We start from the raw sequence: 27,412 nt of genomic DNA on the forward strand, positions 1-27,412 counted from the left end.
TTTCAAACAGATGGTATCGGCCAATACTGCACAGCCAGTTATCGGGCATCGGCGCAGCACTAGTTTTATTACAAGAAACAACATACACTATATTACCAAAAGTATTTGCTCACCCATCCAAATTATTGGAATCAGGTGTTCCAATCACTTCCATGGCCACAGGTGTATAAATTCAAGCACCTAGGCATGCAGACTGTTTTTACAAACATTTGTGAAAGAATGGGTCGCTCTCAGGAGCTCAGTGAATTCCAGCGTGGAACTGTGATAGGATGCCACCTGTGCAACAAATCCAGTCGTGAAATTTCCTCGCTCCTAAATATTCCACAGTCAACTGTCAGCTGTATTATAAGAAAATGGAAGTGTTTGGGAACGACAGCAACTCAGCCACGAAGTGGTAGGCCACGTAAACTGACGGAGCGGGGTCAGCGGATGCTGACGCGCATAGTGCGAAGAGGTCGCCAACTTTCTGCAGAGTCAATCACTACAGACCTCCAAACTTCATGTGGCCTTCAGATTAGCTCAAGAACAGTGCGCAGAGAGCTTCATGGAATGGGTTTCCATGGTCGAGCAGCTGCATCCAAGCCATACATCACCAAGTGCAATGCAAAGCGTCGGATGCGGTGGTGTAAAGCACGCCGCCACTGGACTCTAGAGCAGTGGAGACGCGTTCTCTGGAGTGACGAATCGCGCTTCTCCATCTGGCAATCTGATGGACGGGTCTGGGTTTGGCGGTTGCCAGGAGAACGGTACTTGTCTGACTGCATTGTGCCAAGTGTAAAGTTTGGTGGAGGGGGGATTATGGTGTGGGGTTGTTTTTCAGGAGCTGGGCTTGGCCCCTTAGTTCCAGTGAAAGGAACTCTGAATGCTTCAGCATACCAAGACATTTTGGACAATTCCATGCTCCCAACTTTGTGGGAATAGTTTGGAGCTGGCCCCTTCCTCTTCCAACATGACTGTGCACCAGTGCACAAAGCAAGGTCCATAAAGACATGGATGACAGAGTCTGGTGTGGATGAACTTGACTGGCCTGCACAGAGTCCTGACCTCAACCCGATAGAACACCTTTGGGATGAATTAGAGCGGAGACTGAGAGCCAGGCCTTCTCGTCCAACATCAGTGTGCGACCTCACAAATGCGCTTCTGGAAGAATGGTCAAAAATTCCCATAAACACACTCCTAAACCTTGTGGACAGCCTTCCCAGAAGAGTTGAAGCTGTTCTAGCTGCAAAGGGTGGACCGACGTCATATTGAACCCTATGGATTAGGAACGGGATGTCACTTAAGCTCATATGTGAGTCAAGGCAGGTGAGCAAATACTTTTGGCAATATAGTGTAGTTGTAATAAAATCTATGGAAGTTCAATAGTTTGAACTGCATCAAAACCTCATTATTTTTTTATTTTATTTTAAAAGAATCAGAAACAGCTTTATTGGCCAGGTTTTTGAACACAAACAAGGAATTTGACGTCCCTTTTCCAAACCTCATATTAAATTTTTTCAAACAACCAAACTATATTATATAAAATGCTCTTTAAAGGGGTGGGAAGAGAATAAATAAAAAAAATCAGAATAAGAGTATAAAAATTTGCATTTCACATTAAAAAAGTAATCAGTTGTAAGTAAAAGTAAGAAGGCAAGTTATATTGATGCAAAAGCCAGTTATTCTAGCAAAGTGTCGGACTCCCCAGAAAAGTTTTCTACTTTTGGTTCAACAGACAGTCTAGGAAAAAAAGCTGCTTCTGTCTCATTTCATTTTCATTATTAGAGCATTGTAGAGCTATTATGAAGGTAAGAGTATCTGATGTGAGGAGTTAGCACATTTGTTAGTTGCTCTTTTTTTAGCTCTATATCTTTACAGGTTGTGGATGAAGTGTTGGCATGTTTCCTAGACGCTGGTTGATGGTGGAACATTAAAAACAGGAGACCTCCTCTGGATGCATCTTATAAAGATACACCTTGGAATGATACAGCTTAATCTAAAAACCAAACAATGAGAGAGAAAATGGGCTAACATAAGTTTAATTTTTTGCAAAGACAAAAACTGACATCCTATGTATATGAAGTTTTATTTTTTGCGCAGGTTTTACAAACATGTTATTAAAAACTTCAAAACAGCCACCAGGCTTTTTAAGGAAGAAAACACCAAAGGCAAAATTTGATTTGAAGCAAAATTATATTATTCTGAAACACAAAAAAAATGAACTTTAAGGGATTTAAATCATTATAAATCCTTTTTAGTTGGAATTAAATATAACCAAAATGAATACACAATCTCTAAACAAGATTTTTTCTGTATTTTCACCATTGAGGCTTCTTTGATAAACAAATTAAAAATAATTGAATTTAACTTTAACTGAGACCTGATCTATGGCATTGATTTCTACCTGCCTTCGATACCAAAATACATCTGAAAGACATCACAGCATCCTTTCTCATTTAAGAACTGGTAGAGCTGTCCAAGGTCCATGTGATTGCCTCTATTCCCATGAGGGTCAAACATCGCCTCTTCAAAGCCTGTAAATTTGCGTAAGGAGTCTATACTCTCAACAGGCGTGCTGTCCTCGCCGTGGTGATTAAGGGTAATATCCTCTCTGTGTCGAATCATGATCTTCTTCCAAGTCAGAACCTTCACTCTGAAGTAAAAAAGAAAAAAAACAAATGCTTGAAACAATAATTACATTTGCTCTGTTGCAAAGTTTGCAAAAATAGGAGTAGTAAAGGTACCTGGACCAAAACTCCTCACAGGCTGACTTAGGGCCTTCAACACACACAATGCCAGGCTTTCCAGGCATGCTGAACCCCGAAAGGCCCAACTCCTTTGACCACTCCAAGATGTTCTTCCTCTTTGACTTGTTGTAGATGTGGTGACTGTAGATCCACAGTCGGCTAAACGCTTCTTGTGAGGGTTGAGAAGCAGACTCAGGTTTAGGAGCCTGTGCTGTTGATAAGCTCATCTTGATGAAATGCTCAAGGTTTTCTTTCACCCAGTCCACAGCAGCAAGCACACATAATTCTCCCTGGCAGTTTTCAATCAGGTATTTATTGAGGTCTGTCTGGATTTCTGTCTGCTGGGCTCTGCTAAGAGCTGAACACCTAGACATAAAAAAAAAAAAACTTTTACCAATTATTTTCATCTTAAAGTTCCACACAATTCGACGCTGGAGCTCAGGATTTAAATATGAAACAGCCAAAAGCAAAGATTTGGAAGGAACATGTGTATGTATTTATATTGCAAATGGGGTGATTTCCAAAGTTGTAAGTTTTACAGTTAAAACAGGGCTGCAACTAACGATTATTTTGTAAATTTATTAATCTGTCTATTATTTTTAACGATTATTCGATTAATAATCAGATAGAAAAACGTTCCTTAAAAAAGACTTTTTATAAAATAAAACCAGGTGAAAACTAAAACTTTTCCACTTGAGATCTGGATAGAGCACATGACAGACGAAAAGTTTTTCTATCTTAAATGCAAAATGTGAATTTTTTAAAATAAATTTGTTAAAATTGCTGCTAAAGGTGGGTTGCTCTGTCAGCTAATGGCATGTTTTATAGTCTCTACAATCCAGTTAACGATTAATCGTTTACTAAATTAGTTGACAATAATCGCAATTAATCCGATTAATTGTTTCAGCCCTTCTTTGGATACTGATTATCGACCCAACTCTGTATTAAACTTTACCATTTAGCTTTTACTTCCATCTGTTTACTGGTGTTCATAGATCTGTTTATCCAGGTATAGATTATCTTAGAAACCTCTTAATGCCTCCTCAGCACAGTTCTATTTATAGTCATAATACATAACACACTTCTAAATTAGTTTACTACAAGGGCTATGCACAAATCCGCTTTGTATATGGCCCCATTTTTATTTGTAATACATTATCTAAACTATGTAGAGCTTCCCTTCTGAGCCAAGAGCATAATTTTGTGTTTTTTTAGTTAAGATTTAGAGAAGTTTGTGGTTGCAATTATAGAATGCGGAAGCTGTGCAGGTATTATATAACAGCTAGGGATTTTTTTTTCTCTCCACTGTCGCTACAAGCATGTTTAGTGTGAGGGATTGTATTAGACTTGATGCAATCAACTGATTTTCCTTAAATAGAAAACTTTGAATTAATTTGACTGTATGATCTGGTTGAATTGTAAAGTGCCTTGAGATGTCATGTTTTGTGAATTGGAGCTACATAAAAGAACTGAATTGAATAGATATGTTGTAATAAAGTTTTGTTATTTTTCCAAATTCTATTCACATAATATCATATTTAATCACATATCCAGAGTGGAAAAACGTACCTTACTGTTATATCCGGCAACACACTGGGGTATTCAGACGGGTAGGCACAGGACAGAATAAATTCAGTCTAAGAACAAGATGAAACAACAAAGTAAAGAATTGAAGCATAAAACAAGCAACTATAATATTATTAGGTGATTGTTACAGGCGCATTACCCCATTCATAACGGAAGAGTGGAGCCTCTGTTTAATTAAAAACTGGGGTCTGGAGGGAGAAGGCTTGTCTCCAGAAGCCGAGTTTTCCACGTAGCTCCTGAGGTCCGCCAGAGCCAGCTGGTCGGTGAGGTCCAGCTCGTCCTCACCGGGAAACATGCTGGTTAGCAGCTCTACCTCGGCCAGCTGCGACTCGGCCCACTCCTTGTAAGACATGTTTTAAAAAATGACATTAAATCATTTGGACTCGGAAATCTCCCAAAATAGTTTCAAGTCGGAACTTTAAAAGTGGTGCACACAGGAAATTGACAAAATTCTTCGTGTCCCATTTGTTGATAACGAGCCGTGGCCGTGCATTCGCCATGTTGTGAGTGGCACGTTTTTCCGGAAAAAAAAAAAAATAAATAAATAAAAATTACTCTTTTTTTTTTTCAAAAACATGTTTCATGAACAATGCTATTTGTTCATTGAAGAGTTTTCCTCAAATGTAAAAATCATCATATGATTTCTTTTTGAATAGCTCCTTTATTATTATTATTATTATTACAAAAAAAAAAATCCACTGGACTTGGTTACCAAGTTTGAAGATGTTTCTCTTCCCATCCAGGAAGGTTTTTCAATTATTTTATTAATTAATTATTATTATTATTATTATTATTATTATTATTATTATTATTATTATTATATTAATTTTTAATTGTGGACTTTGGTTCAGAAGGTAGAAACGCTGGCTGATTCTGAATTTGGGTCAATTGTAGCTCCTGTCCTTATTCCTTCACCTTTGGAAGGGTCAAAAGTGGTTATGAAAGGAGCTTTGGGAAGGCAGATAAGATTTCCTTTTTCGCTTTCATTTAACCAGGTGATTTTAATTTAACATGTGTCCCTGTCTATTACTCAAATGCACATAATGAGAACTGATCTCTGGACTTTCATTACCCAACTCTGGCCTTTACCAGAATATATACTATTTTTTTCTTTCACATACTGCTGTCAGGAGCTTAGAACCCCAAGTCCTCAACAGTCAGTATCCTGCTTCTTTCCAGTATACATTTCAATTCCCCAGATATCTTCCAGGCTAATGAATTGAAAGGTGCAGAATACCTGGTTTTGAGTACTGAAACTGCACCGGCCTAAAGACATAAGAAAAATTGCCACTCACAACATGGGGGCAAGATTGACGTACGATAGGAAGATCGTGCAGTAGTTCATGTGTCTTCTTTTCTTTTACACGCATCGCATTTTTGTTCCCCTCTACACCGCACGTGTGTCATCTCGCGTTTTTTAGCCTATTTAGCGAAGCGTTTTGATTTATACCGACTGCAAACAGCCACAGATAGAAACCGCCTCTGCTCGCTTTTCTTTAATCTGGAGAAATAGTCAATTATGTCCGGACAAAGGAACTCATTTGAACAAAGTAAACGAAACTGAAAACGGCCAAAGCTTAAGCCTCTGCCTTTAACAGTAAGTTGATTTTGTATCTCTGCTGTCACATTATTTCCTTATGGAATGTCCCAGACATTGAACGCAACAGCAACGTGGCCTTAAAATCTTATATGCTGGCTCTTCTGCATGCCTGTCTAAAGCAGATAAAGAATGGGAAAGAAGAGGGGGAAAAACAGGAGCTTCAGAGAGGATGAGGACATTGATCTGTCTGGTAAATACAGAAATCACACATTTTAACTTATTCAACAACTGGAAAAGAAAACAACAACAAATTATTTATTGTTTAGGTCCATCCTGCAGACATATCAGGAAAGGTACTGACCAAACTCTTCTGAAGAAACTGTCTGCTGTTTCTGATTGGACCAATTGTCAAGATTGTAAGCATGAGGAGAATAAAGAAAATATCTGCCAGACTGAACCAGAGGAATCAGAGGAAAAGGAAACCGTTGGTGTATGGATGTGCTTGAAATGTGGGCATAGGGTGAGTTTGTAGGAGCCCTTCATTCAGCTGATTTTATTTATGTGTATAATCTTTTTAAATTAATGTCTCAATTGATCTTGTCAGGGATGCGGGAGGCATTCTGAGAACCAACATGCCATCAAACATTATGAAACTCCTCGCTCAGATCCACATTGCCTGGTGGTTAGTTTGGACAACTTGAGCGTATGGTGAGCCTGTTTTTTTTGTGTGTGTAAATAACAAGGAAAAATATGTCTTTTAATATGATTAAATCACTGCCTGTTTTTTGAAAATATTTTCTTTAAGGTGTTACCTATGTGATGATGAGGTCACATATTCAAGTACAGGGCAACTGGCACAGCTGGTGAAAAACCTGAACAAGCAGATCTCCACAGATCCCATGAAGAGACCACAGAAAAGTATGTATTAGTAGATATTTAGATGTATAAACAAATATGTCTCCCTCATGTATCTGAATCCACAGATTCCAGAATCTTTTCTTAACTAGTGTCATTCAGGAATGGGGTTAATGTTTAGAGGGATACAGACATCCTCAAACTCTTAAGATATGGGTCATACCATTCATGCATATACATTTTTAAATGAAGTAACTGTACCTCTCCAGTCTATTGTTGTAAACAGCCAATCAGCTGCCTGAAAGACTATGATACTTTTCTGTTGCTTACATTAAAGACAAATCCAACTGTGTGAAAATTGCAAAACACAAACACTTTTGATGTGCACACCTAAGGAACACCAAACACCATTGTCTTAACTGGTACTAAACATACTAGTTGTTATAAGAATTTCTGTTTCATATTCAAATGTGCATAAATGTTATAGGTAACCTCGATATTACTTTATTTTTCAACTGTAGCATTAATAAATACTTAGTATCTTGTTTATTTTTGTTTGTTTTTTAGTCATAGGTTCTTATACAGGTGCTGGTCATAAAATTAGAATATCATGAAAAAGTAGATTGATTTCAGTAATTCCATTTAAAAAGTGAAACTTGTATATTATATTCATACATTACATACAAACTCATATATTTCAGATGTTTATTTTGTTTAATTTTGATGATTACAAATGACAACAAATGAAAATCTCAAATTCATCATATCAGAAAATTAGAATATTGTGAAAAGGTTCAAAATTGATGGACCCTGGTGCCACACTCTAATCAGCTAATTAACTCAAACCACCTGCAAAAGCCTTTAAATGGTCTTTCAGTCTAGTTCTATAGGCTACACAATCATGGGGAAGACTGCTGACTTGACAGTTGTCCAAAAGACGACCATCGACACCTTGCACAAGGAGGGCAAGACACAAAAGGTCATCGCTAAAGAGGCTGGCTGTTCACAGAGCTCAGTGTCCAAGCACATTAATAGAGAGGCGAAGGGAAGGAAAAGATGTGGTCGAAAAAAGTGTACAAGCAAGAGAGATAACCGCACCCTGGAGAGGATTGTGAAACAAAACCCATTCAAAAATGTGGGGGAGATTCACAAAGAGTGGACTGCAGCTGGAGTGAGTGCTTCAAGAACCACCACACACAGACGTATGAAAGACATGGGTTTCTGCTGTTGCATTCCTTGTGTCAAGCCACTCTTGAACCACAGGCAGCGTCAGAAGCGTCTTGCCTGGGCTAAAGAGAAACAGGACTGGACTGCTGGTGAGTGGTCCAAAGTCATGTTCTCTGATGAAAGTAAATTTTGCATTTCCTTTGGAAATCAAGGTCCCAGAGTCTGGAGGAAAAGAAGAGAGGCACTTCATCCACGTTGCTTGAAGTCCAGTGTAAAGTTTCCACAGTCAGTGATGGTTTGGGGTGCCATGTCATCTGCTGGTGTTGGTCCATTGTGTTTTCTGAGGTCCAGGGTCAACGCAGCCACATACCAGGAAGTTTTAGAGCACTTCATGCTTCCTGCAGCTGACCAACTTTTTGGAGATGCAGATTTCATTTTCCAACAGGACTTGGCACCTGCACACAGTGCCAAAGCTACCAGTACCTGGTTGTAGGACCATGGTATCCCTGTTCTTAATTGGCCAGCAAACTCTCCTGACCTTAACCCCATAGAAAATCTATGGGGTATTGTGAAGAAGAAGATGCAATACACCAGACCCAACAATTCAGAAGAGCTAAAAGCCACTATTAGAGCAACCTGGGCTATCATAACACCTGAGCAGTGCCACAGACTGATCGACTCCATGCCACGCCGCATTGCTGCAGTAATACAGGCCAAAGGAGGCCCAACTAAATACTGAGTGCTGTACATGCTCATACTTTTCATGTTCATACTTTTCAGTTGGCCAACATTTCTATAAATCCTTTGTTTTTATTGGTCTTCAGTAATATTCTAATTTTCTGATATGATGAATTTGAGATTTTCATTTGTTGTCATTTGTAATCATCAAAATTAAACAAAATAAACATCTGAAATATATGAGTTTGTATGTAATGTATGAATATAATATACAAGTTTCACTTTTTAAATGGAATTACTGAAATCAATCTACTTTTTCATGATATTCTAATTTTATGACCAGCACCTGTATAAGGAAATTCTTGTAGCTGCCCAAAAAATTCTTTGTTCATTTAGTATTTAGAAAAAGTAGTAAGACTAATTAGATGTGCTAGGTTTTCTTTAATGCAGTTATTCTGTTATCTTTTGAATAAAACATGATGTAGAATTGTCATTAAATAAGCATTTGCCAAAACTTTCATAGATTTTCATTTTAAAGCTTTTGTAATAGTGATATATTTTTTTCATGTGTGCTATAGACTTCTAAAGGCTGCAAAGACTACATCTTAGCTCATCTTGAATTAAATAATGCATCAATATACTTCCATTTAAGTTAATTCTCAAGCTTACTGAGAGAAGCACACAGAGGATGTTTTAAATCCAAATAAAAAAATGACATGCAGTATCTATTTACTTTTTTTTTAAATTCAGGAGTGAAGGAGGATGTGGATGTGTTGGAGGTTAAACAGGAGACAGAAACTGTAAACCCAGAAGATGGTGAGGACAAGGAAAACAAAGACACCAGGAATAAACAGCGGAAAAACATCAAAAAAGAGAATGTTGGAAAATCTCCAACCCACAACACAGTTGAAGAAAATGACAGTGTTCCAGTCAAAGGGCTGAGCAACCTTGGAAACACTTGTTTCTTCAACGCAGTCCTGCAGGTAAGGCCCTTAGCCGATCATAACTCGGGGAGATGTCAGAGCTCCATGTTTTTTTTATCTGTGACTTTCTTTTCCAGAATCTTTCACAAACTCAGCTTCTGAGACAAATCCTCAACAAAATAACAGAAGAGAAAATGATCCTCGACATTCAACCTGATCCCTCTTTGGGTCTGGTGTGTTTTCACTCTGCTTAACCAATTCATAAATCACATAAACCTCCATTTTTACACCTTAATCAAATCATTTATTGTGATTACAGGAGCCTATATCAGTGCCATTAGATCAGCCTGGATCTCTAACATTGGCTATGTGTAAACTACTCAATGAGATCCAGGAGTCCAAAAAGGGTGTGGTAACGCCTCGCGAGTTGTTCTCACAAGTTTGTAAAAAGTAAGTTCTGTAACTATTATGCAGAGTAGTTGGATCCTTGTGCTTTATTTGTAATTTTGTCCTTGGATACATTAGAAGTTGTTTATTATTCCTTTCATCTCTGCAGGGCTGCCAGGTTTAAAGGATTTCAGCAGCAAGACAGCCAGGAGCTGCTGCGGTACCTGCTGGATGGGATGAGAGCTGAGGAGCTTAAAGTATGCTTTCAATTTTCAGCATTTCCACCAAAATCAGTAGTTTTAAATATTTTTTATTGAGTAAAATTAAATAAATATTTGTTTAAAGCATGGGGTGAAAAACATTATCCAACAGTGATGTTAATTTAGGATCTTAACTAAATTATCATCTCCGTTGGATACTGTTTCCCACCCGATGCATGAAGCTGTTGCAGAACTGGACAGCTCTTTCAGTGACAGACTGCTGCACCGTAAATGCACCAGGGAGTGTTATCACAGATTCTTTCTTCCAAACAGCTGCTGGACTCTATAACCACCACTGTTCCCAAAAACCTCAATAAGCTGTTAAATTTACACTGATTTTGAAGTTTCTACCTCAGTCAGTTAAATAAAATGCTGCTGTTCTTTTGCACATCTCTGATGTTGCTGCTATTCTTAAATAACCATTACTGTAAAAATGTCCATAGCCGTATAGTGGTTATTTATTATCCAGGTGCACAGTATTTATAATCTTTTAGCTGCTGTAAACACCAGAATTTCCCCATTGTAGGACAATAAAGGGATTTTCTATTCTAATTAATCATTAGGAGGATTGAGATTCTTTTTAATGTCCCATACTAAGTATACAGAAAAATGGTGCTTAACAACCTAAAATGTATCTTTCTCAGATTTAGAGAGCTTATAGAATGTGCTGCTCAACAATCACAAAGCAAAAGTTTTAAGGTTAATCTGTGTAACAAAACATATCATTTTATTTATCTTACATCTACTGTGTATTTTGCTCTCCTTATAGTTTTAATTTTTTTGTTTGAATACCTTCTGCAGAGAGTAAGCACAGGAATAATGGAGAGTTTAAAACAATCAAGTAAAGGTGCAGATGAAGACGAGCTAAAAGCTGTAGTTAAAGGTAAGTTAGTTCAGTCTTGTCTTCAGTTTTATAAGCATTAAAAAAATGTTCTTAGTCATTAGCCGTTTTTTTAGGAAACAGAGGCATCTTACAGTGTTATTCCTTTTTCAGAGTATGAGAAAAATGGAGTTCCTAAAAACTTTGTGGACCATGTGTTTGGTGGTGAAACGACCAGCACAATAATGTGCCAGCAGTGCAAAACGGTAAGAATTGCAGCACAGAACACCCACCCCGCATGGACATGGACGATACATGCACCTTAGTTTAGTTTTGTCTTCTTCTTGCAATAACTCAGTGCAATATATATGTGTGTGTGTGTGTGTGTATATATATATATATATATATATATATATATATATATATATATATATATATATATATATATATATATATATATATATATATATATATATATATATATATATATATATATATATACACTATATTGCCAAAAGTATTTGCTCACCCATCCAAATTATTGGAATCAGGTGTTCCAATCACTTCCATGGCCACAGGTGTATAAATTCAAGCACCTAGGCATGCAGACTGTTTTTACAAACATTTGTGAAAGAATGGGTCGCTCTCAGGAGCTCAGTGAATTCCAGCGTGGAACTGTGATAGGATGCCACCTGTGCAACAAATCCAGTCGTGAAATTTCCTCGCTCCTAAATATTCCACAGTCAACTGTCAGCTGTATTATAAGAAAATGGAAGTGTTTGGGAACGACAGCAACTCAGCCACGAAGTGGTAGGCCACGTAAACTGACGGAGCGGGGTCAGCGGATGCTGAAGCGCATAGTGCGAAGAGGTCGCCAACTTTCTGCAGAGTCAATCACTACAGACCTCCAAACTTCATGTGGCCTTCAGATTAGCTCAAGAACAGTGCGCAGAGAGCTTCATGGAATGGGTTTCCATGGTCGAGCAGCTGCATCCAAGCCATACATCACCAAGTGCAATGCAAAGCGTCGGATGCGGTGGTGTAAAGCACGCCGCCACTGGACTCTAGAGCAGTGGAGACGCGTTCTCTGGAGTGACGAATCGCGCTTCTCCATCTGGCAATCTGATGGACGGGTCTGGGTTTGGCGGTTGCCAGGAGAACGGTACTTGTCTGACTGCATTGTGCCAAGTGTAAAGTTTGGTGGAGGGGGGATTATGGTGTGGGGTTGTTTTTCAGGAGCTGGGCTTGGCCCCTTAGTTCCAGTGAAAGGAACTCTGAATGCTTCAGCATACCAAGACATTTTGGACAATTCCATGCTCCCAACTTTGTGGGAACAGTTTGGAGCTGGCCCCTTCCTCTTCCAACATGACTGTGCACCAGTGCACAAAGCAAGGTCCATAAAGACATGGATGACAGAGTCTGGTGTGGATGAACTTGACTGGCCTGCACAGAGTCCTGACCTCAACCCGATAGAACACCTTTGGGATGAATTAGAGCGGAGACTGAGAGCCAGGCCTTCTCGTCCAACATCAGTGTGCGACCTCACAAATGCGCTTCTGGAAGAATGGTCAAAAATTCCCATAAACACACTCCTAAACCTTGTGGACAGCCTTCCCAGAAGAGTTGAAGCTGTTCTAGCTGCAAAGGGTGGACCGACGTCATATTGAACCCTATGGATTAGGAACGGGATGTCACTTAAGCTCATATGTGAGTCAAGGCAGGTGAGCAAATACTTTTGGCAATATAGTGTATATACTACTTTACCCTGTATATAGCTAGCTCTTAGTTATAGAAAACATATTTATTGTGCAGGAATAAGGTCTTAGCTCTGTTACACTGGTAGCCAAGTAATCGACATTTCGTTGTCAAGATTCACCTTGTGTTTTTTTGTGCAATGACAATAAAGGAAGTCTAAGTCTAAGAACACATTCACTATAAAATCACCAACTGGTGTTCATTTTATATTCATATTAATTGATATTCTAACTCAAAAGTAGAGCTTACATTCCATGTTGTTTCTACCTTTTTATAAATATAAGTAGCCTATGCATTATAGGGTAGCCTATGTGTTTGTATTAAGCACTCCATCAAGAGTCAATATGAACTAGAATTTCCTTTTAGCTTCAGCCGTTTTGGTGTATGTCTCTAAAAATGACCCAAAATACAGAATTTTTGGCTTCTTTGTTTTTACAAAATAACTCAAACCTATTCATATAGAAAGAAGTGCACTTCTATTAGGTGCTCTTCTACACTAGTTCCCAGATCTAATCTGAATGTAGCTCTATTAATCAGCTATGATAAGTTTTCCTCTAGTTGAAATAGAAATGTATCATCACAGCACAACCCTGCCACCACCATGTTTTAGGGTGAGGGCAGCATGTGTGTTTGGGCTAATATGCAGTGTTGGTTCAAACAGAGTTGCCATTGGATCTTGGCTGCTTGTCTCAATCCAATCCACTTTGTTTATATAGCACATTTAACAACAAAAATGGTTCCTATGTGATGTACATTAAAACATACAACCCACCCAACACACACAAAAAAAGCAGGAAGAGTTTAGAAATAAATAAAAAGGACACAGAGGACCACACAATTCTGCGGTGTTAAAAGTAAAAGCGGGCCTTATGATGAGACTTCAAACCCTCCACTGTGGAGGCTGTTCGTATACAGAGGGGCAAAGTATTCCAAAGTCTGGGGCCAACTAGAGAAAAGACTCTGTCCCTTCTGGTTTTAAGCCTCTTCTTAGGCACTATTAGCTGTAGATGGCCCTCAGACCTCAGAGCGTGTGCTGGAGAGGGTTGGTAATGTATGTATTGAGGAGCCATCCCATTCAAAGCTCTAAACACAAACACACAAAATCTTAAAATAATTTCTAAACTGAACAGGGAGCCAGTGCAGAGATCTAAGAATTAGTATGATGTGTTGATTTTTTCCGGTCCCCATTAAAAGACGAGCCGCTACGTTTTGGACTAGCTGCAGATGGGAGAGGGCTAATGCCTGAATAAAGTGCATTGCAGTCCAGATGGCTGGAAATAAAAGTTTAAAAACTGATGAAAGAGTTTAAAACATAAAAACAGTTTTACCCTAGATAAAAATCTGACTGTTGGCTAAAACGTATCCACAACTTTGTCCTTTACCTGTCTTCCATGTTCCCTGATTTTCCCAATACTGCTTGTGAGCTTACTGTGTGCATTTTCTAAAACACATTCCTGCACAAAACAGCTGTATTAATACTGAGACTATATTTGACCTATTATAAGTATTATTGAGGGTATCATAGTAAAGGAGGCTGAATATACATGCAAACTGCACAAGGATTTCTGTCATCTTCCACTTCTCAATCATTCATTACTGTACTTTGTGTTGGTCTTCACATACATTTTGTATAAAATGCATAAATTGAATTAAGTAATTGATGTTTTTGGCTCTAATTTTACAAAAAGTACCATCCCTTGTTGCTGGATATGATAACGCTCATTACTCCCTCACTTTCTTTCAGATTTCTGTTGTCACAGAGATGTTTTTGGATCTCTCTCTTCCTGTTTCCGATGAGGTGAAGGAGTTGTTTTTATTTTTTCTGTGTGTTGATATTAATCTTTAAGTTTCTGTTGACATGTCTGTGCCTCTTCTTGGAAACCTTTCGCAGGCCTACAGAAAGAAAAACCCCAAAAAAGGAAACCGTAAGACCAGTGAGTCAAGTCAGGATGGTAGAGAGAGCCCTGATTTGACCAGAGGGAATGATGACACTTCAATTGGATCCGGTAGCAAATATCAACAAAAAAAAGCTAAAAAGCAGGCAAAGAAGCAAGCCAAGGTATTCCAGTGAACCACTTTGGATATTTTTTTTTTTGTTTGCAATAAATACAATTTCTGGTGTATAAGAATAAATTAAAATATATATTTTGCCCTTTTCTTAGCATCAAAAACGGCAGCAGAAGCTTGAAACCATAAAGACTTTAGGAAATCTGACATTTCCAAGCGATGCAAATGGTGAACCAACTGATGTAACTGAAAATCCAAAAGACGCAGAGAACGTGGACGATGCGCCATGCGACGAAGCCTCATTGAATGAACAAGATCCTGAACCTGTCTGTGTATCTGAGCAGGATGAGGCTGTCGAGCAGGAGAAAGAGGAGGACAAGGATTCAGTGACTGACAGTGTCTCGTTAGCCGATTCTCCTGTCAGTAACCGTTTTAATGTCTTGTCAGAGGAACAGCACTCGCATGACGGCGCTTCCTGTAATGAAATGTCGAACGCGGATCTGGAAGGAGAACTGGACACGCAGCTGGCAAATAAACTGGAACAGGTGAATTTAGATGACGCATTTATAGACCCTGATGCCATGGAGCCGGCCGCGGAGAGCGAAGACGAAGCTGCAGAGGATATGGAATATACAGTGATAAACCAAGACCCAGAGACGGCCTTCGACACGCTCTCAACCAGGACAAGCCCAGAGAAACAGGAGTGTTCGGTGCAGTCTTGCCTTTTTCAGTTCACCGAAGTGGAAACTCTCACACAGAACAACAGCTTGCTGTGTGTCACCTGCACCAAGCAACGTAGGAGGAAAGAAAAAGCTGGAGGTACAAATGTTTACACGCTATATTAACATAAGACGTTGAAATTTAGCTTTTTTATTTTTATTTTTTTATATGATGAATAAATTTTCCTGTGTTTTTTTTTTTTTTTTCTATTGATTTAGGATCTGAAAAAAACATCTACACCGACGCCTTAAAGCAAATGTTGATCTCCTCCCCACCACCTGTACTTACCCTTCATTTGAAAAGATTTCAGCAGGCATGCCGGCTTATAAAAATACATCTAAATAATAAATTTTATTCTATTTTTTTAAGGCATCTGATCACCACAATTTTTTTTCCCCCTCTAGAATGGATACAGCATTTGTAAAGTGAACAGACAGGTTCAGTTTCCTTTGATTTTGGATCTTGCTCCTTATAGTTCAACCAAATGCAAGGTTTGTGTTGGAAATATTTGTTCCCATTTTTGTATAAGCTAGCAATCTTGAAATGACTAACCAATGTTTTCTCCCACACAGAATATCTCTGAAGGAGACACTCAGATTCTGTATAGCCTGTATGGCATCGTAGAGCACAGCGGGACCATGAGGTCAGGCCATTACACCGCCTATGTAAAAGTTCGACCTAAATCTCCATTAAATGATAAAAAAGGTAGGTGTATTTGACAGTGGCGTTCAAGAAAACAATTATATTTGTTTGAAGTTATTAGTGCCTGTTAAAGGTGTTCATAACACTTGAACCTAGTACCAGAAATGTCTGCGTTTTGTCTTTTTGTGTGCTTTTTTTCCTTCTATGTGATAATATTGTGAAAAAGGAAAAAAACTTTGCAGGACTTAATTTTTTTATTAATGAAAATTAAAAAAAATCTGCATATGATTTGTATTCGGTCTCCTTTATATTTGAAACTGACAAGAACAGTCAATCCCATATGCCACTATGGTGCTTTTATCAGACTGGAATACTTTTCCAATATAGTGGTGCTGATCAATTTTAGCAGGAACCACAATGCTAATCAGAGGTTTTGGGAACATTAAATTAAACTCATGGAAGAAAAAATGTTAAAAGTATTGAGACTGGGACTGGGTCTGTCCCTTTGCAGGCTGCCAGCGCTACAATCAAATGGATTTAAATATATTTATGAATTATAATAGCTTATTCAACGTCTTTTAGTGGATTTGAAGTGAAGTCTGCTTGTAAGTTTCAGCCTTTTGATGTGCAAAGCTAATAGAAACGCACCAAAAGACTTCAAAACATGGATTTAAAAAGTATTTCCATTCAGGAGACAGAATACAAATCCAAATATCTCATTTTTTAGATTTTTGTTTGTGAAATAATTTTAAAACCCAAGCATGAACTTAGTTTCAACTTCACTTTACAGAAAAACTTTATTGAATGCATACTTTTGCAAAGCATTCTAAATTTGGTAAAAAAAAAAAAAAAAAAAAATTTTTCTTTTAGCAGATGCAGAGCCCCCTAGAGGATCCTGGTTCAACATCAGTGATACAAGTGTTCAACCTGTCAGTGAAAGTAAAGTTCAAAGCTGCCAAGCCTACCTCCTCTTCTACGAAAGACTCCTCTAACTTTTATGTCCATATGTACTCAGGAAAGACTGACCAAACCTGCTGCTTCAAATTAAACTGCACAAGAAATCTTATTCAGGACTTTGAAACTGAGTTTGTTTTGAGTTCATTAGTATAGGTGCTCTGCTGAATATGTGAGTAATTTTACTCATAATTAACATTAAATCAACCAGGAGAGGTGAATGAAAATCTATAAAATGTATATCTGTCATTTACAGGGCTGCCAACTTTTCACCTTGGGGTGAGATATTGAAATAGTTTTGACAGGAAACCTGTCAGGGTTACATGAGGATAGGTGCAGCTATAGGTTGGAGGATTTCAGAGAATTTAACTGAAACAAAGTGGCAAAATGTGGAATTTTTATAGCACAGTAAATCTTACTGAGTAACAACTGGTCTGTAGTTATGTGTATCATTTTTCTCACAATATACATTATTTTCTACATTCTTGTGTGTTTTTTTTGGGTGAATTGAAGTAAAGCAGAATGGGCCCTACCAACATACTTGCATCTTAAAAATACTTTAAACTAAGAATTTCACAACTTTGCTCATTAATTATTCTCTGCAGTTTAAGTAAATTAAACAATGGGGAACCAATAAGCTATTACTGGATTACTGGCACTGATGCAGGAACCAGAGCAATTGAAACCTATGTAAACTACACTGTGTATGAATATTTGGTAATGGGCTAAGGATTAAAAATCTGCATTCATTCTGTTATTAGTTTTTCTTACAATTGGCAAAATGGCTAAACAACTCAGACCTTCTAAGAGGCTGTAGATTATATAAAAACTCACCATGACAGGAGACGGCACTTCTCTGGATGTTTCATTTGAAAGATGTGATGGAAATAAAGTTTTTAAACATATTCAATGGACCAAATTAAAGATAAATGAATAAGATAAGTAATAATAAAATAAGAACATCCCTGTGGTTTCTTCTCTATGAATAAAAAAAAAAGTTGCAATGGTTCTTTTTCTTTTTGTCGAGCTCCTATGGGTTTGAGAGGCAAACCTGGAAGCTTTAAGAATTAAAATATTTGTGTTGGTTTAATTACTCCTAAATACCAACGGGAGATTATTAAACTAGACTGGGCAATAATTATTTTGCAAAACATGGTCCTTGTGTGTTAGCACTAAGGTGGTATTAAAAACGCGGTCTGGATTTTGATCACCATGGTTTTATCTTATACATAAGTGGAACAGAGTTGTAGAGAAGAGGATTACGGCCACTGGGGAAAAAAAAGTTCTGATTTTTACATTTTATTTCGGTATAATAAGAGGAAAAAAAGTCAGAATTCTGACAGCTAACAAACATTTAGCATCAAGCCGTATCTTTTAGAGACTAAACTAGCTCTCTTGTTTTAATCACCTTTTGCTCTTCCAGTAATGAAATGGCATCACCGGGGACCCCTTGGGCATGTAAAAAGTCACCTAATTCCGTAATTTTCTGCCAATGTGTTACTGGCCCTCCCAAACAACTAACATCTTTGTCAGTGAAGCTGAGTTCTCCCGCATCTCTTCCTTCATGGTGCCCATCTACATCAAGATCCAGAATTCTAAGAAAAAATGTCAGCATTCTGAGATTAAAGTCAAAATTGTGAGAAAAAAAACTGACTTTAATCTCAGAATGCTGAGATTAAAAAAGTCAGAACTCTGACTTTTTTTCCTCATATACTGATAAAACATTTAAAAATCTGTTAACTTTTTTTTCAGTGGCCCTAATTCTCTTCCTTAGAGATGAGTTTTAATGTCTGTAATTTTTTTGTGTGAGAAATTGGTAATATGGAATGAGAGTGTGTGAAGACACCGAGATGGGTGAGTCTCACTACTAATAGGTGAGAGTTGACAGCCCTGCATTTATATTTATGGTTATTTCAATTAACAACTGGAAACCTGCTATTTAACGTTTCTGTCACTGCGCATGCGCAGAAAGGGGTGTTTGGTTTTCCTGGTTTTAAAGTCACATGACAAGAGGAAAGTCCAGCTTCGGTCGGCCACAACCATCCCAAATTTATTAATGTCACTTTGAGACATCGAACATGGCAGGTCAGTGAATGGTTAACCATTTCCTAATAAACATCTTGGTGGGATTTTATTGACGCAAGGCCGTTTATGTGGAGTCTAATAGAAAATTTGTCTACTTGACAGCAGTTAAAGCTAACGGTCTAGCTTATGATAGGAAAAAGCTCTTTATTTTTGGTAATATTTATGACACTTTGAAATCTCTAGGAATGCATTTGTGATTAAAAAGCACGACGGAGTTTGACAGGTATTAAATATTTAGCACTTCCCGCTGTTATTCCTACTTTAGCCAACTTACCGAAACATGAGTCAGCGTTTTTTTTTCACCCGTTGAACTTGTTTTAAGCTGAAATGTTCAACTTTAATCCATCCTTTCCGCTAATAAACCGAAATATTATCCCCATGGCCTAACCCTAGGAAAGGTAATACATTTGCTGTTTAAAAGACGTAATTGTGTAATAAGCTTTTTACATCATTAAAGCTTATTTTCTTTATTTTGCACTGTATGTTGTTTGTGTTGATCGTTAGGCAGCAGTTGTAAAACCGTTAATATTTTTGACTTTCTCGGATATTTAACTTTATTCAATCTATTATGATGAAACTGAAAGCTGTCGTTGATAGATTAATCTCGATCCTTCAGTTGCATAACATGAAATTATGTAGAAAAATAAAGCAATCTAAAAATGTTATTCAAATAAAATACCTTCAAATAATGTGTACATTATTATTTTAATATGTTTTCTATGATAATGGGCCCAGTATAAAAATGTTGAATAAATAACAATATAACACAATCAGATTTCAGCTTCTTAGCTGATAGCTCTTGAATTGCACTTTTTTAGTTTTTTTAGAATAAGTAAATCTCATATTTTTTAGGGATAGTTATCTCAATTTGTACTCCAATTTCACTTCCTTCCTTAAAAATAAACATTTCCTGACATTTGATGAAATAAGTATCTTAAGTATTATATTAGAATCTATGTAATAAGATAAATAGCCATATAAATTAGGAAAAGTGCACTCTTCTTACTTAAAAAGCTCAGTGCGGAGAAGTCTTTGCAAAGTAAAAGAAAGAACAATCGTTTAATGATAATACCAGATATTTACAAAAGATATGTAAAAAAAAAAAAAGAATTAGATATTTAACATTGATCAGAACTAACAATTCATAAATATTAACCTCTACAAAAAAAAATGAAAGCAGAAAATGATTCCTTTAAATTCACAAAGTTCACATTCCCTTTGAAAACTTTAGAAAGCCTAGATAATGATATTGATGATGTCATGCAAGGTTTTTAATTTGAATGAAGTCCATCTTACTGGTTTGTTGAGGAGAGGGGTTCTCTGTCCTCTGCAACATGTCCTGAGAGGACATTATTAAAAATATTTCCTCCTGTGACGAATTCAAAATAAAGAAAAAGAGATTAAACTGTGTGTCCATGGCAATAGCTATATTTGTGAGGAATAGTGGGAAGCTTGTTAGCTTCTGAAAGTGATCCCTTTTGCACGGAGTCTGATGGTGCATGATATTTTATGGGTGTTGTGCTGCAGAAGGGATTAATGCAATTCAGTTGAATTCAGAATACCATAATAACGATTATGCACATCCAAGTTCCATAAAAAAAATAAAAAAAGTAGGCAAGCTGAAAATATGTGTGCAATGTGGCCCTAAGAAATTACAGTTCCATTAAAAGAAGAAGAAAGTTTAAAATAATTATCAAAAAATTTCCCTCAAGATTCTGGAATTTACCAAAAAGATTTAGTTAATAATAATTACACTATGGTAAAGACAATTTATACTAATTTAATGTTAGAAATGTTACATAAAGAGTTAGGTTAAGCTTTTTTTTTTTATGCATATGTAATTATCAAGTTTCAGTTAAGTTTATAATCCATGTTTCTCTACATTTTTTCTCCAGTTCTTGCATGTTTTAATAATGCCTCATCGATCACCCCTAATATCTAATAATCCGATTTTACACACAGACAGCTTGTTGTTTATACTGGTCTATTTCACTGTGTGTGAGTTAACAGAACACTGAAAAACTTTTTGACTAGTTTTTAAAAAGCATGACTGGAAATGGCTATTTTTACTCCCTAGGCTGAGCTTCTGAGAACCATGACTCTGCAAGCTCCTCGTACATCAGTATTCACCTTTCAGTCTGCGTTGCACAGTGCCCACGTGCTCCAGTGTCTGAATGAGCAGAGGCAGCAGGATATCTTGTGCGATGTGACGTTGGTGGTGGAGGACAGGAGTTTTCGGGCCCATTGCTCAGTCCTGGCCTCGTGCAGCGAGTACTTTCACAGTAGAGTTACTAGTCTCTCCAGACAGAAAACCATTATCACCTTACCTGAGGAGGTTGGTGCTCCAGCATTCACCTACATTTTGTTTTCTAATAAAGCTTCAAACAATTGTTTTGTTAATATTATTACTTTTTTGTTGCAATTTATCACGTTACAACCATAAATTTTCTAACATTTTATTTTTCCTTTTTGTAGGTCAAGACAAAGCTAAGTTAGGTTATAAAAAAACATAAAAGAATCTTTTGGTTCAATTAAGTTTATCGATATAACACAAATTCACAACACGGTTCTTTACAGAGATAACTGAATTAGATCTTACAGTCAGATTGGCTCAAAGTTTTATATCTAAGGAAAACCAGCTGATTGAATCGACTCATTGGTTGAATCTTTATTTAAAAGTGAAAATATTATAGAATAACTGCCTTGAGAAGAATCCAGCTCTGGGGCGGCTGCAAGGATGACTCAGTTTGTTGACTCATAAAATATTGTTTCTTTTTTTCCTCTTCCAAACCCAGCTTTTATGCAAGAAAAGTAAGAGGAAAGTTGTTATACAGGAAAAGCAATATGTAGTTTGCAGCTTGCAGCAGATATGTGGAAAATAGTATACAGGTCAGACAAAATCACAGTTAAACTATTTAACTTAAATGCAAAGTGCTATGCATGGTGGAAAAATAACGCAGTACGAGAGTGATGCAAACATCCTGTTGGGGAATAGTGCTTTCATCAGCACGGACAGCAAAACTGGATAGACTAAGATCAGAGGAGCTAGAATGCAAAGCAAAGATCATGCTAAAGTTTTCAAAGCCATGTGCTTAATGGTGCATCTTATAGCCCTCCACCTTCAGAAAAAAAAGAAGTTGGTGTTTGTAACGTGATAAAATCTGTTTAAATTCAAGGGGTATAAATATTTTTCCAGGGGAATGGGCTGTCAGTTAAAGTGTGCGTTTTTTGTTTTTTAATGATAACAGTGGAAAAATGCATTTAAAACTGATGTGTTTAAAAAAATGTGATTGAATTTAACTATTTTATTATACCTACAATTGTTACCCTGTGTTTCAAGCTTAGCCAAGTTTCATTTGAACTCTTTATGTCGGAGTAACTCCTGCTTTAACAGATATCCGTTCTCCACAGGTGACCGTGGAAGGGTTTGAACCTTTGCTTCAATTCGCCTACACATCAAAGCTGCTTTTCACCAAAGAAAACATCCATGCTATTCACAGCACTGCTGAGATTTTAGGATTTCACAACTTAGAGACAGCTTGCTTTGATTTCCTCATTCCCAAGTTTTCTGAAAGTAAAAAAAACTCACAGGAGGTCCGGAATAAGAGCTGCTGTCAAAGCTTGAAGCCTGGTACCAGTTGCAACTCTAGTGTAGAAGTTAGCCATGCAGAATCATTCGAGTCAGACAGCTCAGTGCCTTCAGGAGGTGATGAGCAAACCTGCTTCCCATCACAGTGCCCTCAGAGCACACAGGCTCAGACAAACAGTGGGGAGGAACCGTTTTGTTTTGAGAACTGTGGACCACAAATGGCTCCCTTAACTTTAGAGTTAGCAGATGGTGTGTGCCCCCTGTTGTCTCTGCCAAGCCTGGGCCCAAACAAAACGGATCATTCCTCTCATTTTTGCAAAAGAGACATTTTACAGATGGGAGATGTAAGTGATGGGAGTGAGCTGAGTGTGGTAGGGTGTGACACAAGCTGTGAGCTGTCAACCCCAGCGGAAGAGAATCCACCAGAAATCATTGAGCCAGCAAGTCCAGATAATGAACCCACTGTTGAGACGCTTGGTGCTGAAACCAGCTTTACCCCAGGCTCATGTTCACTGAACATGTCAAGGTCGGAAGGTTCTAGAGAAGAAACTAGTTCAGTATTACAGCAGAGGGAGGTTTGTACTGAACAGGTAGTTGAACCTGCCTTAACGCCGTTAAGCTGTGAGGTAGGAAACGGAGAGCGGAGCAGTGTGGAGAGGGAAGTGGCTGAACATTTAGCAAAAGGATTTTGGCCAGACCTGTGCCCAAGTCAGGCTCCACCTCCGTCCCTCGATTCAGTGAGCCAAAACAATTTGGCCAAGGCCTCCGACTTTCACTGGCTCAAGCACCTGGATCTGACATCCAGTGTAGGGGACTGTCCCTTCCTACGGGACCTCGATACAGACGATGATCCGGGAGCGCAAGCTGACAACTTTTCCCAAGCAGAGAAGAGTCCCTGCATGTCCTCCTCGCTCAATTCCGGGGATGAAACAGAGCTGGAAACAGATGGCGACGCAGAGGCCAATCAGAAAAGAGCAGCAGAGGTCATCGTCAAAGACAGGCAATTGTATTATCTTAGTTTAAATATATAGGATGGAATTAATCCAACATCTAACCCTCTTTTTTTATAGATTCAACTCCCATTTCCAGTGGAGAAAATTTCTGAACTGAGCAGAAGCGCTTTCCAACAGCTCGTTAGAAAACATCCCCTGACAAAAGAACAACTTGAGTTTGTGCATGACGTCCGCCGGCGAAGTAAAAACCGCGTGGCTGCACAGCGCTGCCGGAAGAGGAAGCTGGACAGCATACACCAGCTAGAATGTGAAATAAAAAAATTAGTAAGTTCACCTTTACGTCCTCATAAATCTTATTATGTCGAATCAGTTCCTGATTTTTAGTACTCAATAGGTTATAAGCAGTTTTATTAGCCATTGTAGACAAACCTCTTTGCATCTCATTTGTTGTTTAGATCCTGCCAAGGCAAATTTCTACTACTATCAACTACAGCTTTAAAACCTCTACAGGGTTTTATTCAAAACCTTTTTTAACCTTTAAACCGTTGCCACATATGCATTGAGTAGGTATTTACACAGAGCCTATCATTATGTAGAAAATGGAGGTGGTAGGCCGCACACCAGCAGTACCCTTCCTGTAAGAAACATTTATTTCTTCCTGTATAAGAAATACACAATGTACTTAATACATGTAAAGTAGTACTAGCCATGTTATCCCTTTGATGTTTAAGTAAAATGTGTAAAGAGCTAATAGTTTAGCTACAAGTATCTCAGTCTCTTTCAGACAGAAAAATCAGTGGCGCTTCGTTACTTTCTACCTCAATTTCCTGTGTAAATAAGCATTTGCCCCCATGTTTAAAACAAACCCACCATATTCAAACAAGGCAACTGTGTAAAGATTCATAAAATAAAAAAAATCACATTAACTGCTTTGCTCTTGTACTGGAGTTCTCTTAAGGCAATAGAAGACTGGTTTGAACACACCAGTTAGTTTAGCCTATAAAACAGATATTATCTTCTTTAGGCCTTTTTAAACTTGGTTCCTCCACTTAGAAGAGACCAATGAATACCTTAATATCAAAAGGGGTTAATCAAAATGACCAATATCGTAAATGTCCCTAAAGGCCAGGTTATTACTGTAAAAAGAAAACTGACCATTAATTGTGACTAATAACTTTGTTACTTTTCTCTTCACAGAAAAGTGAAAAAGAGAAGCTGCTTCTGGAGCAAAAAGATCTGCAGAAGAACCTCGCTGAGATTAAACAGAACGTGTGTGGCCTCTGTAAAAGCGTTAACATCGAGTCGGGCTCAGATCAGGACAACATGCAACTCCTCGCTAACCTCTCTTCAGTCTCTTCAGACTTTCCCATCTCGTCTTCCAGTCTCGTAGAACGAAATGAGGAATCGGAGCTCACTGTGGAAATGGTGAGTTCCTCATTAGAGTGGGGACAGACAGGGCCACCTTTAGTCCCCGTTCAATCTACGGAGCTGCAGTCGTGTACCGAGGAGACGGACCGTCCTGTCGCTAATCCTTTACTCAGCGTATGTCTGGACATGTCCGACAACTTGTAATTAGGCTGAAATCTTAGTATTTTTCTAAAATCTACAGAAATAGACAGCAAACGGTTAACCATCATTTATACTGCAGTCCTTTTTTAAAAGACTTCCCTTTTATTTCACTGACTCGTGTCCTTTTTTAAAGAGGTAACTAAAGTTAAAAATCAACCATTTCATTCCCTGTGAATCTCATCAGTATTTCTCCAAATTAAACACAGACTGCAGTATTTCTGAGCATGAAGATGCAAGGAGCTTCTCCGGAAACTGAAAATGTGCTGTTCCTAAATTAGAACTTTATGATGCTTCCTTAACTGAGGTTCGTTTTTCTCAGGGAAAAGAATAACCGGAATGTATTTTAAATCCCACTTCACACCCACATTCCACATAAAATGATAATTTGTTGCTATTAATGATAAACATGTTTTTCTTACTTCAAATTGAATTTGCACAAAGTGAAGTTTTCGGTTGATTCTAAGTAGGTTTTACTGCTAATTAACCCTTCAGCAGCATTTTGGGATGCCCCTATGTATTGTTTGAATGGTTTGTTTCAGCTTCTTTTAAATTTCGAGCAATGGTTCTATAAAATCTGATCGTCTGGAATAAGAAATTATACAGTTATGTTATTTGTATTGAAATGTGCCTTATAATTAATTGTGCTATCAATTTAACAAGATTATGCTGTTAAATGATACAATTTTTATTGACTTATGCACTGTTGCACATTAACCCATACTTATACCGATGGCATTATCTTTCAAATGTCAGTCTTTCTGCATGTTGAGCATTGTTTTTATAAAATGGTTTTATGAATTACAAATTAAAATAAACATTTTGGATATGATTATTTCTTTTATTCTAACTCACGACCATGTATTGGTGAGGGGTTATTTTATTAGTTTCATTAGATGCATTTGCAAACATTGATCAGTAGATGGAAGTGTTGCTCTGCCCCCAAATGCTCTCACTCTCGCTGATCAAAAAGGAAGATATTTTCCTCATGAATTCAATTTCTTTTTAATTCTTCTTTTAAATGAGCATTATTAACCTTATATTGCAAACACATTTAAAATGCAGTGATTGTACGGAAATAAAAATCTCAAGTAGCAAAGGTTTGATGGCTTAAAACCTAAAAAAAAACTAGTAAAATGAAGGACCATGTATTAGTAAATTTCCAGTCATTAAACCTTGGTTACAAACTATTTGGTAAAAAATATATATAAATAGCTCTTGCCTGTCATTTACCAGTTCTTAAATTATCTCTAAAAGAATATCCAGGCATTAGGGACATATATATGTAATTGTAGAAAGAGTCAAATCAGCCTAATGATAACTTGAATGGTTAAACAGCTTGGATAATTGTGCAATATATCTGCACACACCAGCTATACTAAATACTTTCCTCCCTGAGATGGTTTTGGATTTTAAAACTGAAATAAAAGTAGAAAAAAAAAACTACCTCTTATACAGGCACTCTCGCTAAAATAATTTGTAAAGAGTAAAATAAAATCTTTGCACGGGTGTTTTTAACTTTCAAATTGCACAACTATCAATATGTTTTTTTATGCTTACAAAATATAACCAAACTCTTAATATATAAAAAATAAAAATAACTTCAAAAATCCATAATATCAGCAATCTTTTGTAAAGATGTGGAGTTATTTTCCATTTCAGTCAAAGTTAGAGCAAATTCAGATCAAAGCGCACAGGAATGTTTTAAACAACCAGGTTTTAAGTGAATTCCCCTTCCTCCAATCTGGTTATTCTTTTTAAGTCCTGCTGTGTCACATGGTTTGAGTTGAGTTACTGAAAAAATAAAAAATAAATTCATCTTTCTATAATGTTATTATGGATGGACAGACGGGCAGATAGATTCATCCAAGTGGCTGAAATGAGACCTGTTGACTGTGTAAGCTATGGAGGTACAATGTACTGATTGTCATGTTCAAGTAACCATACTGTAAACAAATTTTTTAATTCAATTGCCTGTTCTCAAAGTTACATTACCCAAAGAAAAAATAAATAAGTAATAGAAAATTCTAACTATAGACACCTAAATTCACTAAATTCTTCTGATGGGATTAGTTGGTTTGCTTTGGAGCTGAACAGGTGTATCTAATATTCTTTTTCTCATCATCATCCCCTCACCTCCTTATTTATTTGAATAATTTTTGTAGTAGTAATTAATGTTATATAGGTCTTATTGTTAA

General features: G+C 37.4%; 3 protein-coding genes across 6 annotated transcripts; 2 read left to right on the forward strand and 1 right to left on the reverse strand.

The window, feature by feature from the left end:
• Window positions 1-2,046: 2,046 nt before the first annotated feature.
• rwdd2b (RWD domain containing 2B) lies at window positions 2,047-4,750 on the reverse strand. Its single transcript, XM_038294403.1, has 4 exons — window positions 4,453-4,750; window positions 4,296-4,363; window positions 2,724-3,092; window positions 2,047-2,632 (listed from the first exon to the last, which is right to left on the reverse strand). The coding sequence occupies exons 1-4, from the start codon at window positions 4,663-4,665 to the stop codon at window positions 2,380-2,382; spliced, it is 903 nt and encodes a 300-aa protein (XP_038150331.1). The 5' UTR covers window positions 4,666-4,750; the 3' UTR covers window positions 2,047-2,379.
• An 886-nt stretch (window positions 4,751-5,636) lies between these two features.
• usp16 (ubiquitin specific peptidase 16) lies at window positions 5,637-17,503 on the forward strand. 4 transcript variants are annotated; one of them, XM_038294422.1, is made up of 18 exons: window positions 5,637-5,910; window positions 6,033-6,103; window positions 6,180-6,373; window positions 6,458-6,561; window positions 6,659-6,771; window positions 9,304-9,536; window positions 9,614-9,709; window positions 9,796-9,926; window positions 10,033-10,120; window positions 10,925-11,006; window positions 11,118-11,209; window positions 14,443-14,496; window positions 14,590-14,757; window positions 14,861-15,524; window positions 15,644-15,738; window positions 15,830-15,916; window positions 15,998-16,130; window positions 16,938-17,503. In XM_038294422.1, the coding sequence occupies exons 2-18, from the start codon at window positions 6,043-6,045 to the stop codon at window positions 17,057-17,059; spliced, it is 2,517 nt and encodes an 838-aa protein (XP_038150350.1). In that variant the 5' UTR covers window positions 5,637-5,910; window positions 6,033-6,042; the 3' UTR covers window positions 17,060-17,503. The 4 variants fall into 4 exon arrangements, with proteins under 4 accessions (XP_038150350.1, XP_038150348.1, XP_038150351.1 ...); XM_038294420.1 differs by having other exon boundaries at window positions 6,036-6,103; XM_038294423.1 differs by having other exon boundaries at window positions 6,036-6,103; window positions 16,941-17,503.
• Window positions 17,504-18,810: 1,307 nt separating this feature from the next.
• On the forward strand, window positions 18,811-26,041 carry LOC119789506 (transcription regulator protein BACH1-like). The gene is made up of 5 exons (XM_038294419.1): window positions 18,811-19,106; window positions 21,184-21,441; window positions 22,518-23,678; window positions 23,766-23,972; window positions 24,846-26,041. Exons 2-5 carry the CDS (start codon window positions 21,202-21,204, stop codon window positions 25,218-25,220), a joined length of 1,983 nt encoding a protein of 660 aa, XP_038150347.1. The 5' UTR covers window positions 18,811-19,106; window positions 21,184-21,201; the 3' UTR covers window positions 25,221-26,041.
• The last annotated feature ends 1,371 nt before the right edge of the window (window positions 26,042-27,412 follow it).

This window comes from Cyprinodon tularosa, unplaced genomic scaffold, assembly GCF_016077235.1.
Source record: "Cyprinodon tularosa strain WSP-4 unplaced genomic scaffold, ASM1607723v1 ctg34, whole genome shotgun sequence".
NCBI classification, from domain to species: Eukaryota; Metazoa; Chordata; class Actinopteri; order Cyprinodontiformes; family Cyprinodontidae; genus Cyprinodon; species Cyprinodon tularosa.

Bases quoted from the DNA above. Each gene is read 5' to 3' on its own strand.
- usp16 (XM_038294421.1), top strand. From the start codon at position 6,043: ATGGGAAAGAAGAGGGGGAAAAACAGGAGCTTCAGAGAGGATGAGGAC. The intron at 6,772-9,303 runs GTATGTATTAGT...TTTTAAATTCAG, and splicing joins CATGAAGAGACCACAGAAAA to GAGTGAAGGAGGATGTGGAT. The intron at 16,131-16,937 runs GTAGGTGTATTT...TTTTTCTTTTAG, and splicing joins TCCATTAAATGATAAAAAAG to CAGATGCAGAGCCCCCTAGA.
- rwdd2b (XM_038294403.1), bottom strand. From the start codon at position 4,665: ATGTCTTACAAGGAGTGGGCCGAGTCGCAGCTGGCCGAGGTAGAGCTG. The intron at 4,364-4,452 runs GTAATGCGCCTG...TCTTGTTCTTAG, and splicing joins ACTCTTCCGTTATGAATGGG to ACTGAATTTATTCTGTCCTG. The intron at 3,093-4,295 runs GTACGTTTTTCC...TTTTATGTCTAG, and splicing joins TTGCCGGATATAACAGTAAG to GTGTTCAGCTCTTAGCAGAG.
- LOC119789506 (XM_038294419.1), top strand. From the start codon at position 21,202: ATGACTCTGCAAGCTCCTCGTACATCAGTATTCACCTTTCAGTCTGCG. The intron at 21,442-22,517 runs GTTGGTGCTCCA...CGTTCTCCACAG, and splicing joins TTATCACCTTACCTGAGGAG to GTGACCGTGGAAGGGTTTGA. The intron at 23,973-24,845 runs GTAAGTTCACCT...TTCTCTTCACAG, and splicing joins AATGTGAAATAAAAAAATTA to AAAAGTGAAAAAGAGAAGCT.